At 38.6% G+C, this 14,714-nt stretch overlaps 1 protein-coding gene across 1 annotated transcript; it reads right to left on the bottom strand.

The window, feature by feature from the left end:
* Positions 1-376: 376 nt before the first annotated feature.
* On the bottom strand, positions 377-1,497 carry COX4L (Cytochrome c oxidase subunit 4-like). The gene is made up of 2 exons (XM_018016504.2): positions 1,338-1,497; positions 377-1,269 (listed from the first exon to the last, which is right to left on the bottom strand). The coding sequence occupies exon 2, from the start codon at positions 1,257-1,259 to the stop codon at positions 663-665; it is 597 nt and encodes a 198-aa protein (XP_017871993.1). The 5' UTR covers positions 1,260-1,269; positions 1,338-1,497; the 3' UTR covers positions 377-662.
* Positions 1,498-14,714: the final 13,217 nt, after the last annotated feature.

The following is a 14,714-nucleotide window of genomic DNA, read 5'->3' as shown; positions in this document are numbered from 1 at the left end:
AAGTTTAAATTTTTGGTACTTCTGAGCGTTGAGCATAGAGAAATGCAACGAGAAACGACTCAATCTAAAGGATTTGACGATAATCCAACTGAAGATCAATAGGCCTATTCCTACAGTCAAGGCGCAAGTATAGATAGTTTATATCAATACAATTGATCAAGAGAAAAGTCGAGCAGCTACTCTATTAACAGGGACTGGAGATGGACTGGAGATAGAACTTATGCAATGCCTATGGATTAGAGAGCACTCCATATGTATTTATAGAGTGCTACTTCTGTGCAAGGCGATATTATAATTGATCGAGAAGAAGACAGGCTGCGACTTCATCTACATTTACATCTACTTAAGATCTCTGAAGAATTAAAACCAAATGAGCTTTTGGAATGTTCGTCATGAAATTTAATATGCATTCAACTAAAATTAACAGTTATTTAACATATGTTCGAAACTCAACATGTCTCTATGTATGTGTGTGAGTATTGTTTCTCTCTTCGCCTGTGTGGGTGTGTGTGTATAAGTGTGTTGATGGGGTCATGCTATGTGAGTGTGTACGAAAATATGAGCTTGTGGTAATGTTACTATTGTGCAGCATTTCATTCAAGGTGTGTGTGCGTGTATGTGTGTGTGTGTTTTTTTTTGCTGTTGTTATTTTTGTCTTACAATCACTTCCACTTGTTCTGGCTGTAATCCCATTTGGAGGAGAGTCCAGTTATGGGATTCATTTGCAGCTGTATGATGCGACGCAGCTGCGCCTGCCGATGCTCATCATCGTAGGTGATTGGCAAATCATCATAAATGGCCACATTGGAGACCAGCGAGATGAGCATGGCAAAGGATATGGCCCAAAGGGTGATGCCAATGGCCAGCTTCCATTCGGGCATGTAGTACTGGAACTCCGCATAGGTCTGGCAAAAGCTATGACGATACAGGGACTTCTTCTCGTCCAGCGACAGCTTCTTCCAGTCGCCCATTTCCTTTTCGCGCATCGCGCAGATCTCCGGCGTGACCTCGCGATAGCGTATGGCCGGGAATGGAAAGTCCGAGCAGTCAATGTAGTTGGGGCTGCCATTGACGCCATAGCCCACAACTTCGCGTTTACCGCTCATCACCCGCGTGCCATCGTGATGGGTGAAGCGGCGCATCAGCCGCAGATCCGCACTGCGGGCACGATGGGCGCCGCCAACCGATTTGGCCGCCCCGGCAATGACAGCAACGGCAGCTCCCGGCAAACGGCAGCCGGCGCAACGCAGCGAGTTCATCGTGGACGCGCTGCAGGAGGAGGAAGAGTGAGCTGTTGGCCCCATTGCACTGTGGTTAGAGGATATAGAGGAACTCACCTCGAATATGGAGCTATTTGTATTTGCCGAATTTCTGGAAATTTAATTTAATTTTTTGTTTTTCTGGATTTTTGTTTTGTTTTTTGTTTTCCAGAGAAATGATGCCTGTGCTTCAGGCAAATAAATCTTACTGACTGACTGTCGGAAATCTGGCTCGTACACGCCTTTCCGTAGCAATTGACAGCTAGCCAGGGTTGTCGACTTTCATGCAGTAGGTTGTGAGAGGGAGGGGAGGGGGGGGGGTGTCGCATCACTTCTATTTAATCAAAGTTGGCCAGGGGGGGGGTCGCTCGCCAAGTCAAGACGGAAAACAAAAAGAACATTCAAGCACACACACACACACATATGGACAATTTTACAGTTTTGCATTGGGATTGGCTTTGAAGCCAAGTCAAGTGGCAGCGGGGCACTGAAATGAAATCAAATGAAAAGAATAGGCAGCTAATCCTTTAGACAGCCAGACCCAAGTGGCTGCAAAATGAAACTATAAAGAATGGGTCGAAGCCAGCGGCCAACAAGACGTGCAGAGAAAGAAAAAATAAAAATAAAAAGAAAATAGAAATAAAAACAAGTTGCAGTCGAGCATTGCCGACTGCAGAATACTCATTCACGGCAACAGATATTCACGGTATATACATCGTGCATTGGAATCAGCTCAAGGAAGCGGAAGACGCTATAGCCATATAAGTTTGCTCTTATAAGTTTCACTGGGAACCAGAATTTTCGTCGCAATAACCGTACGGATGCTAGAAGCAGAGTCGTTACAGCCGGATTCTACTGTATTGTATGTGGATGTCCACCGTAGTTTATTCGTTAAATTTTGTGGAAAACTGTTTTCCCCAATGGATGTAGATATACCCGCTATATCTCTTTGAATCAGTGCTGTCAACTCGATCATACATTCCAAATTTCAACTTCATAGCACTTCATGGTTTCTGAAATGCCGGAAAGTGCATTTGGAGATTTGTCACGCCCTTGGTGGGTGAATTGGGAAAATCTTGACACTTTATAACTCTAGGATATACACGATTTGCAAGACTCTAGTTTTAACATAGCTGAAATGGTTTCCATTCATACGGACGAATGTACAGACCATCAGACGGGCATTGCACAAAACCAATATACTCATTTCACTTTCGTCCGTCAGCATAAAAACGACACGAATTGAAAAAAATTACATGTGAGGGACACTCACAGACACGTGAAGGTCCACCGCAGCAACATCTCTCTCAGCTTCCCCCCACCTCTCCCCCTTTCTCTTACTGGTTTGCAGCAGTTGTCAATGCTTCGTCCAATTCTGACGTAGGTCAATTTAATTTGAGCAGATTGTAGAGCTGAAATGACTGTATCTATACATATGCCCACACAACCCAACCCCTAACGCCCAACGTCTAGCTACCCATGCCCAACTCAGCAAAAAAAAAAAAAAAAAAAAAATTCAACCATTCATCCATTCACTTTGTTTCCTCCTTGTTTTGTCCTTTTTTTTCTTGATACCCTTACTGGGTGCTTCTGTATTCAATGCAAGAGCAAAATCATCTGGATGTGTTTTCCCCTTACTCCTCCCTTTTTCCCCAAATAAAAGTGTGTTATAAGCTAAGAAATCCAAGCAAGACTAATTTGACTTTTGCTATAAGGCCATAAAAATTTTCTAAAAAAATTATATTACATACAATCTATATACAATAGAAGAAGAATTGCTGTTTCAAACAAATATTATTTAGAGTTCTGTGGCAAATATTAAGTATACGACAATGTCAGTGGTGCTGGGGGAGAGAGAAGGAGATAGATAGAGAGAGGGAGATCTATTATACAATAGTTTAGTTTTATAGTTTTACCTTATTATCCCATGACACCAACACTTGTGGAAAAAAATATAAATTATAAAAATTTTTTCAAAATATCCATTATAAAAAAATCTTAAAAACATTTTTACCTAAAATTAAGAAAACAGAAAATTAAAAAAAAAAGTTATATTTATATTTTTATTTGCTTGCATATTTTTGGACTAAATATTTCTACTTAAATTTAGAAAAAAAAAAAACATTTTTTTATTACATATTTCTAATTCCCTATATTACATTATTAATAATAATAGAAAACATTCTAATATTTTTATTTCTAAAAAAAATTATTTCTGAAATGGGAAAAAAATTTCGTTTGCGCCAAAATATTTTAATATTAAAAATAAGAATTTGTGTTTTTCATTTTATAGTCCGAAATTTGTAGTGGCCGTGACACAATCGACAAAGTAAATCCACTCTTGATCAGGGCGACGGACGAGTTGAGTCGATTTAGCCTTGTCCGTTCGTTTGCCTTTTTGGGGGAAATTCTTAACTAATAGCAGAAATATACAAATAAAATCCGTCTTCTCAGTGTTGAATGAGTTTGTAAAAAAAATATTTTTAAACATTAATTTTTTGAGTTTCGGGAATATTTTTAAAGTTGTTTATAAATAGATATATATAGTATATATTAGTGTTTAATTATTATTATTGTTTAATTATTATAGATTATTAAAAAAAAAATTAATAAGTTGTGCATAGTAGATCTGAAATAATTTGTTAAGCATTGAGCATGATAATTCGCTGGCAACTGTGGTGTATGATTCCGATTCGTCTCCTGCTGCTCCTTCTGCTCCTGCTGCTCCTGCTGCTGCTGCTGTTGTCAGCTCGTTTGTGCATTGTTTGATGTCGTGTTTGGTTTTGTAAGCATTTAATTAATACTGAAGCGACAAATAAAGCGCTTAAATGGCCTGCTCAGCGCATTCCGCTCGCAGCCAAAGGCCGAATCCCATTAACACATGGGGAGCGCACGGCACAGCAGGCCAATCATATTTTTCAGCCATGTCCAGCCAGAGGCGGGGGCGGTGGTGCGGGTGGTGCGAATGGAGTAGATGGAAGTGGAGCAGTGTATAGTGCAGTCAAGGCCTGGCTGTCAACACTTCAAAGTCTAATGGGAGTCAACGCACACACACACACACACACACACGCAGAGACAGAGAGAGAGAGAGAGTGAGAGTCGAGCACAGTTTAGTGCAGTTAGTTGACAGTCGACTGGCAGTGAGCCGTGCCCAGTTAGAAGTCGTTGCTGTCACATGCAATGCGCCATCATTCACATGCTCAACGACGAGAGCACACACAGACATAGTCGTGCCCCCCTCCGCCCTCCCCGATCACTCTGCATACCCGACACACTTTTCACTCAATCACTTACTCCCCTTGTGCATATTGGTCCTATGTGCAGTTGGTAGCTTTTAAGAGCTTTGTGTCTGCTGCATAGCGAATGGGTACATTGGTTCGATCGAGAACTGTAGAGCTGTAGTTATATATGTAAATATATATATGTACATACATATAGAAGTATTTAAATGATATTTTCATTTTCAATTTGAATGGCCAATAAGAGAGAGCGGATCAGCACTATGGTTAAATATCAATACATATACATACATATGTACATACATCTATACTTAACCAAATCGATGACTGTGAGGCTGTCGATAGTTGCCGTGAGTGCGATGATCGTGCATAGCTTAAGCAGAAGAAGAAGAGCCAGAGCGTACTTTTTAATTCTCTCCCCTAAAAAAAATTCGTTCTCGATAATTTTCGATAAATTGAATTTCTGTGAAAGAAAAAACGTATCCCCTTTTCGAATTATCGGGAATCGACGGTATATGCAGAGTACATACATATGTCTGTATATATCTGCTGTACAAAATAATAGTAATAGTAGTAGCGATGCTGCTCTACCCAATATCTGGACACCGTATCGAACGACGGTATTCATGAGTATATGCCCTAAATTTCATAGCGCCGAAATGGATTGCGTTCAAACGGACGGACATTGCACCAAACCATTTTTCCCTTTGAGAAAAAAGTATAGATATTCCAAAAAAAGGAGCTCTTCCCATATTTATTAATTTTAAACTATTTGAGCTTAGTTGCAGCAATTCAAAATTATTTGTATATCTTCAATTCGAATATCCTGGAATTCCTTAGCTTCCAGACCGTGTAGAGTCTGCATACTGCATCTGGTAACCGCACGTTTCCGCTACACCGAGTGATATATTAAATAATTTGCTTGGCATTAGTCAAAGGTATTTTGTAAGCGATTCAGGATCAGACAGCAATCGTATTCGAAGCAGCAAACATAATGCAACTGCTGCCGACTGAAACTTACTTTAAATCTGTGAATATGTGTGTGTGTGTGTGTGTGTTGGAGAAAAGCATCCAAGTGCCATAAAGCGACAAATCCATCAACGGCTCGAAAATGAAATGATGCGAAGCGTGAGCAATTCGTCTCGCATGAGCTCAGCACGAATTGATGCGAGGGCAGTTCCATAACAAAGTGAAAGAGCAAAGGAAGCACTAAATTATATAAATATAAATCTATATACAGTAGAATCCGGTTATAAGGTCTCCACTTATAGCTAAAACTCTGGTCCTTAGACTAATATATGAGTATACGAAGGTCCTTTGACCGGATTCTACTGTATATATCGACTTTCTTTTCTCTAGTATATAGAGTATTGCTTGATTTGGATATAGAAAGTATAGTATTCGTATATATTTGTAACGATAATATCAAACTCACAGCTGACTTTCTGCAACTACCCCAAAGATATGACATATATGTAAGTTTTGTCTGGTCAACTCTCCAATTTCGTATAGCTCCTCTCGCACTTTTCTAAACTACACTCCTATTTCTTATAACTCCTTTCCCACTTGCCTGGTCAATACTCCAATTTCGAATATCTTCCCACAATATCAGTGCTTGCCCTCGCATACGTCAAAGTGTGTCAATTGAATTGCGAGTGCGATGCTGACTCTGGGGTCGTATTCCTCGTCTGCGGTCTCTCAGCATTGGGCCTGCGGTCTACCAATGTGATGTGAGTAAAGCATTTTCCACATTACAGTTCACTATGTGGACGCGTTTGTCGTAAAAACTCTGCCTGGGCGCTAAAAAACAAAAACAAAACCAAGCGAAAAACGAACAAAAGAAGAACGGGATATTACAACGTGGCAAGGGACTTGAAATCTCGGTATGTACATGCGTGGCGTAATAATAATAAAAAATAAGAGATATACTATTAAAAATACAAATGTTGACAATAATAAGATGAAGAAATAGTAGACGGCAGCGGGAGTATACGGCTAGTAAATACCCTTACCACTGTTGCGCAACTACGAGTTGCTATTTGAGGTGTTCTAGGCATTGTGCTTATACATACAAATATTAGTATAAAGTATAAATTAATAAATCTTATATATTTAAAAATTAAAAAAAAATAATAATAATAAATAATAATTAGGGCGACTGGGCGTGGCATCAAAAATTTGTAAATTACAAAAACTTTGGGCTTACACTGTAAATCTGAAATATCTAGCTTATTCAAGAAAAGAAGTCAAATGATCGATTATTATCGATAATAAACAAATTGGATGAGCTATCGAAAAAATATGAAAAGCTCTCACTGCGTACAGCAAATACGAGTACAGTCGAGACTCGCTAATGTACTGAAAAAATTCATCCTAGATAATTCTCGATAATTTGAATTTCTGCGTAAATCGAAAATAAAACTGATCCCCATGCCATTTCGAATTATCGGTAATCGACTGCCTGTCTCTAGGTCTTGCATCCTACAGTACGGACGGACGGATTGACGAGAATGGCTAGATAAACACAGTTGATTAACAATATATATACTAAATATTTTATGGTATGGTATGCTTGATGGCGTCTGCCACGCCCCCTTCTGCCTGTTTCATATATTTTCACAAAAGCCTTCTATCCGGATTACCCACATTCAATGAGTTCAGGGTATAAAAAGTCCTCATACTTTCCGAACAAACCTCGTATATATAGATTTATATATCTATATATAAATATAGTACATTTAGCTATAATTGACTTCTTATTTAAAGCTTTCTGCTTTATCATTCCTATGTATTTAGCTACTCAACTATCCTTGTTTACTGCCTGAATTCAATTCAACAATTTTTGTCGATGCAACAATCAATAATTTTAATTAACAATATTTTGATATTATTTTTTTTTTTGTTTGCAACAATTATTGCAACTGAATATTTGTCAGCTGTGAAGATTAATTGGCAACTGCATTAAGATATTTACGCGCATAAACTGTGCGTATATAAAAGATTCAATTAAGCTCGCACAATGAAATATTATCAAATTATGCGCAAATGAACTGTGAGCGGATAAAAAAAAAAAAAAAAACAAAAAATGGAAAGTTCTTAAAATTTGTTTGGCACAGTGAAATTTATGAATTAGGCAGCTCCATTTAAATGTATTTATTTCATTGACTTTTCAAGAGATCAAATACTTAAAAAATAAATTTTTTTTTAAACTTAAAAATATTTAAATGCGAAAAGTGGAATTCATACGTTTGTTTCAGCAATTTCAATTTTTTTTATTTATTTGTTGTTTTTAGTTATTTTTGCCATTTATTTTTATGGTTCGATGTTGGCTTTTATTGTGCAATATTTTGTAAATTTAAATTGAGCGTAAACTTCGTTGGCTAACGGCATATTATTTGCCAATTCACATACTCACATACATACACACCTGCACACACACACACACAGAGAGAGACTATGGCCCGCACATAAATTTTTCATAGTTATTTTCCACGCGCTGTCAGCGCATAGTCCAGAGTTCAGTTTGTGTGGAGATTTGAGCTATGTTCGGCCATAAGCCGTTTATGCTCTTGATTTATTACGGAGCAACAAATCAACAGGCCAAATGATTCACAAACTCTACCCGAATGCTCCCCAAAAAACCCAACATCAGCCATGAACACACACACACACATTTATATACATACATATATCCGAAAATATACATTAAACAAGTAAGAACATTGCAGTCGGGCGTTACTGACTGCAGAATGGAGCTGGGAAACCATCGATGGACGGCTCCAAAAATAATCGATTATATCGATGGTTCCATCGAAAATTTTTAACCTTCAAATTTTTACCTTTTATTGTAAAAAAAGGTGGGTTTTATAGATAGGCTTTATAATCTCTTTGTACCTATTTAAAGAATAAGAATGAAGAATATAAACAGATTTATAGAAATTATAAAAATTTCATTCATTAAATTTCGTTTCCAATACATTATACGTAATCAAAATAGCGATCTTTTAAAATACACTTAGTCAGAGATCCATTTTCTTTCCATTTGACTTATCATATTGTCAACGACAAATATATATTATTTTGTTTTAATAGAAAATTTCACTACGGCGATATATCGATATAGACAAAAGTCCGTTCATAAAAAAATTAAATCGATATAATCGATGGTTGCATCAAGAGTTTCCCAGCTCTACTACGGAATACTCATTCATTAACCAAATGCTGGTAGATCCATCCAATTTGCCAATTAAATACCAATTTACAGTGTCTAGCTCTAGAATGATCGAATAGGCGTAGCTATATCAGCCATTTCTTTATGAACTTGGGTTTTCAAGGCGAAAAGTTTAAAAACCTTTAACAACTTTATTTCTGGAATACCGGAATATGCATTTTACGATTTGCCACGCCCGTAGTGGGCGTGTTGACAACAATTTGATATATCAATAGCAGCAAAATGATTTGCATTCATACGGACGGACGGTGAGAGCATTGCACAAAGCCAATATACTCATTTCACACACATGAATGAGTATAACAGTGTTTATATAGCCCAATGTATGTATATATAGAAATTTATATTGAATGTGCATTTTTAATACTCTGCAAAAAAAAGAATGAAGTTTGGTTGGCCTTCACAGCGTGGAGTGGGTGGAGGTGGAGGTGGAGGCGTAGCGGATGGGGGCGTGGTTGGGGATTGCACAATTGATAGTGCATTTAAATTGGCTGCTAGCCGCTTTAGGTAGACAGACCCCCACGCCCCTCCCCCACCGCATTGATCCTAGCAACAACATTTTCAACTTGTAGTATTGAAGTCAGCCTGGGGCGTGGTGGGGCGACAGAGAAAGGCGTTCGCTATAGAGAGTGCGTGGGGAGCTATGGATGTTGTCGATGTTGTTGTTGTCGACGTTGTTGTTGTTGCCTGCACCTCCAACCTCAACCCCAACCCCATTGACACAGTCGTCGTAGCGAAAAGTGATGATGACATGGCCCAAATGGAACTTTCATGTATGTATTATTACTTCTTTTACTTGGGCTGTTTGTTTTCTTCTTCTTCTTCTCCCACTTTTTTTCGACTCTCACTACGTTTTTGTTAGGTATTACTGTAAATACCCTCGCAGCGAGGGGAACTGAAACAAAAACTAAAGCATTTAAAAATGTAAGCCAAAATAAGTGGAAATATATGCATACATACATATATGCACATATGTATATGTATGTACATGTAGTATATATTGCGAGCAGAGTGCATTTCCGCACTGAGTGTTTCACTTAACTACGAAAAATCTCCCTCATGGAAAATTATTTAGGGCTGCACAATTGTAGGGTATTTGTACGACATCACTTGCAATGAAAACTTGCAATTTAATTTAGTTTTTACTGCATAGTTAATTATAACTATTCATAGCTTGCGAGAGGGGAAAACTTTTAGTTACGGGGAATTCCCTCATATAAGCACAGCTCTGCATTATTCATCTGAAACTTTCGACTTGCTTCTGAACAGCTGCCATAGAGCCCATAATCATATGCAGTTGTACATTGAAATCGTAATACCCAGTCGGGTAGTGCTCAGAAATCTATTCGTGTACGCATAAAACGAAAATAGGAAATCTGCATTGGTTAAGGCGGCCAGAATTTGGGTGAACTCATAGAAACTGGAGTATGGGGGCATTGGGAGACCGGGAAAGGAGGGTAATGGCATGCTCATATTTGAATTTAAATGGGTTGTGCGTAATATTTACGTCTTTTATGTGGCGTACTAGCAAAAAGCTGACGAGGACGCAGCTGGCTTTCTTTTTGCTGCTACCTTCATGACTTGTTGTTTTTGCTTATTTATTTTTTCATCTTCTTCGTTTCACCATAGCAAATGGAACTTATTATATATGGACTTTTATTTGGTATTGTTTTTTTATGTATTTATTTTATACCATTTGATAGGGTATGGGAATGTTGTAAGACGAAGTGGAAATTAAAGGAGGGAGAAAAAGCGATAGAAGAAGAGAAAAATGGTATATGCAAAGAAATATAGTGAAAGAGAGACAGAGAGATATAAAAGGAAGAACAGAATCGTACAGGTCGGTCGGTCGAGAGAGAGAGAGGGAGAGAGTGAGAGAGAGAGAAGGAGAGAGAGAGGGAGAGAAAGAGAGAGTGAGGGCAAGAGAGAGGGGCAACAAGAGGGAGAGAGATTGGGACAGACGGATAGGGAGAGAAAGGTAGAGAAAAACTGAGCGAGAGAGGGAGGGACAGAGAGAGAATAAGATGGAGAGTAGAAGAAGGAAGAAAGAGAGTTGCAAGAGAGAAAGAGAGTGAGCAAGACACTGAGAGAGAGAGAGAGAGAGAGAGAGAGAGAGAGAGAGAGAGAGAGAGAGAGAGAGAGAGCGTGTAAGAGGAAAGTTGGCAGACAGAGATTGGGAATCTGAGACTGGGACCAAAATAGAAAGTGAGATAGAGAAAAATGAGAACAGAGAGAGTTAAGGACAGAAAGAGGAGTGGCCGATAATAGAACATGCAGAGAGAGAGAGAGAGAGAGAGAGAGAGAGAGAGAGAGAGAGAGAGAAGCAGAGACAAAGAGTGGGAGTATGCAAGCAGAGAGCGAAGGACAGACACATAGAGTGAGAGAGAAATATTGGGAGAGAGAGAGATGTGCATATATTATATGTACTTATGTGAATATGCTAATATTATACTTGAATATAACGTACAAATATATTGTATATACAGACGTGTATAATATATGCACATCTCTCTCTCTCTCTCTCCTTATATCTAAATAATAAGCCAACTAAATATGGAAATCACAAATGTTATTTAGACTCGAATCGGAATGAGAAGACACGTTAGCCTAGTCATTATCTACTTAATCAATTCTTGGCAAGAATGAACATAAATGATAACGTTGTAGCGCATACAGAGTTCGACTTGCGCCTGTTTGTGCGCCCTGTTTTCATAGATGAGCAGCTGCCAAAGGAGAAAATACAAACAAATGAGCAGCGCGAGCGGCAACTGCATAAATGGTTTTGGCTCCTGGGCGCCTGGGCTGCTCGACTGCTCGACGACTGCTCGACTGCTCGGCCAGACTGCCATAAAGTTAACTCGATTAATTAGCGTTAAAATAGCACGCAACGGATTGAGGATGTAATGAATAAGCGTGCCATAAAACGAGCTCTTGTCGTCATCCACCCATTTCACTCACAGTTCGCAGTTCTCTGTTCTCTGTTCTCTTTTCGCAATTCGCTGTTCGCAGCTCTCAGTTCTCGGCGCAGTTTTGTGAAGTGCAAAAAAACTTTTCAGTTTTTATGTGGAGCCTTTTGAATGGGAGCACTACCTGCCTAGCCGCCTGCCTAGCTGCCTGCCTGTCGGTATTTAATTGAAATGCCATTGCGTATACGCAGGTACAAAAAAATACCTGGCTTTAACTGGCCAGGGCGCGAGCCATTAAAGCGCGCACAAATAAAACGCCGGCAAATACTTACCTGCTCGTAATTGCAATTAGCATAAAAGTAATGAAAGCACCTGCCGTCCAATGGGCGACAGCATTCGAATTGCAGGTGTCGCAAGTGTCAATACGAAATTGATATGCCCAGCCATCGCTATAAGAAGTCGACAATGAACTGGCCCGGATATGCATACATATACAGTGAGTAACATTAATATTCGCTTTTTATTTTTCAACTATAAAACATATTATTGAAATTAAGAAAGTGTGAATGTTAAATTGTAGATTGAAAAAAACCCCTAATACTCGTATATATATGTAGTATATATATGTAGTATATTTAACATAACATAAAAAGTCGCATATTAATGTTACTCACTGTATATATTGTATTAACTTTACGATGGAAAATTCTCATACAAGTTTATTATTAATTGACACAAGTTTATAATTTTCTTGTTGATGAGGTGGTAAGCTAGCGGAAGTGCAAGAAATAGGCGAGGCAATGAGTTATTAAAAAATATGATAGTAGTACTTAGTATATAGTAAGTACTACTTACTAAGTAGGACCAAGTCTCATTATAGCTGTAGGCATAATCTGACTGCAGTAATATATAATTATCGATTATATAGGAGGCCTAGGCAGGCTTCAGTTACTTTAGGGTATCTTCTAGTCGGGCTCTCCTTACAAATAAAGTCTATACCTGTTTCATTTAGCATAGTGAAATTAAGCTTTACCTTCTGTATGGTATCTCTTAGTCGAACACACTCTACTGGAAACCATTAACCTTTTTTAGTTAGTATTAAGAATTCCGAGTTGATCCTGCTTGGACTACATCCGAATTTAGCGCTCCCTACTAGAAATCTCCAGAGTTTTTACTTTTAAGTGTGTGTAACAGGCAGAAAGAGGTTGACGAGGGCGACGAGGGCGACGAGCTGAGTCGATTTAGGCCTGTGCGACTGTCTGTCTGTCTAAGAGTCGAACATTTGTTCGTCTTTCCGTCCGTCTGTCTGTATGTGTTAAAGAGTCGATTTTCACATGCTATATGAACTAAAGCCTTGCAGTTTTGCTACCAAAAATCGATAACTATTCCTGTCATTCTGTTATCGATTAAAGCCTCTATAAAAATGTTATATTTTGATGTTTCCTATTTTAGTTAATGTATGATATTTAAGTTCTGTGTCTGCCAGTCGAGAAGAAGATGTTAAGAAAAACCTTCTTCTTTCTAGTTGGCATTATGAAATCGGAGCTACGTTTTTGTTAGGGTATCTCCAAGTCAGACACTTGCCTGTTTCAGTTGGTATTATGTATAAATTATGACATCTTAGCTTAGCCGCCTTAAGGTATATCCAAGTCAGGCAGTCCCTGTTGGGTTCAGCTTTCGCTTGGTCTAACTAGCTCAGCTATCGCGTCAGAATCTCACTCCGACTCGCCATCAAATATCTTTCGCAACGCTCAAGTCGCTCAAGTGACAGCGGATACACTGCTCCGGTATCGGTGTCCGGACTTGGCTTAATGCCTTCTTGGCCATCCACAACAACTCAATAAGCGGCACGCAGAGGAAACAGAGGAAGCTGAGCAAGTAGAGCAAGCTGAGGAAACAGATGAAGAAAGCCGTGTCATTTGTTTTGGGCCATTGTTCTTTTTTTTTTCTTGGTTTTTTTCTGTCTTTGTTTGTTTGACTAATTTGATTAAAAAGCACTTGGCGATAGGCGCAAGCCAAGTACATTTCATTAGACGCCATTCTGTCAAATTCACGCCCAAACAATGCGAAACTTCGGGCCGAGCATAATTTTCATCCACATCATCGTCGCCGCTGTGCGTGACAGTTGCCAAATCAAGTCCCGAACACCAAATACCTACCATTAATTTTGGTCACAGTCGACAACAACAGCAGCAGCAGCAGCAACAAGAACAACAACAACAACAACAACGACACCCGCAACAACGACACCCGCAACAACGACAGGAACTTGCCTTGGGCAACGGAGCAATTACATTTAATTATCAGCGGGCTATGCAAATTTTTTTTCCTGTGGTCTTAAATAAGAAAAATAATGTGCCATGAAAAATTGCACAGCGCAGGAGACAGTTGCTGCCTGCTAAAGTGGCTCAGATAATGGCCAACAAACGTTAACGAGATGTACTATGAAAATGAAAAAAAAGGACGACATAGAATGGAAAAGCTAGCCAAGGCAGTGGAAAGTGTTGTGGAGGAGAGACTGACCGACTAGCAAATACTGCTGCAATTAACACTCTTCTTCTTCTTTCGTCCTTATCTCTGAATTATAAAGTTGTAAAAATTAATGAAAATTATGTTTTATTGTAATTTATAAATATGTACTTTTCTTCCGTATAGACCAGAAATACTTTCCTCAACCTGTTATATAAAAATAATATATCATTATTATCCACTTTCGAGCTAACTAAAGCAACAAATAAATACCATATAAATACCGTATAAATACCATATAAATACCGAATATAGAGAGCGTACTGTATATCTATCTATATTCATATTCATATTCAGGGTTGTCCATATTCCCGTCTCTGTCAAAGTATATATATGGTTGCCCGATGAGTTCGTCGAATGTGGACAGCCCTGTACACACTCTATAAAGTCAGCTGATATGTGGTTAGTTCCTATGTATATGTGTATAATGCAATCGAGCTTCACTGACTGTTGAACAAAATGCTGTAAATAAATATTTTAATAATCAAGCCTCAACTTTAAAAGAATTTATAACTAAATTAATAATGCATATTATTTGAAAATTTATAAC

Source organism: Drosophila arizonae, chromosome X (assembly GCF_054131065.1).
Source record: "Drosophila arizonae isolate 15081-1271.41 chromosome X, UAZ_ARI_1.0, whole genome shotgun sequence".
In the NCBI taxonomy this organism is placed as follows: domain Eukaryota; kingdom Metazoa; phylum Arthropoda; class Insecta; order Diptera; family Drosophilidae; genus Drosophila; species Drosophila arizonae.
The sequence above is the reverse complement of the archived record's forward strand: the minus strand, read 5'-3'. Positions and strand labels throughout refer to the sequence as shown.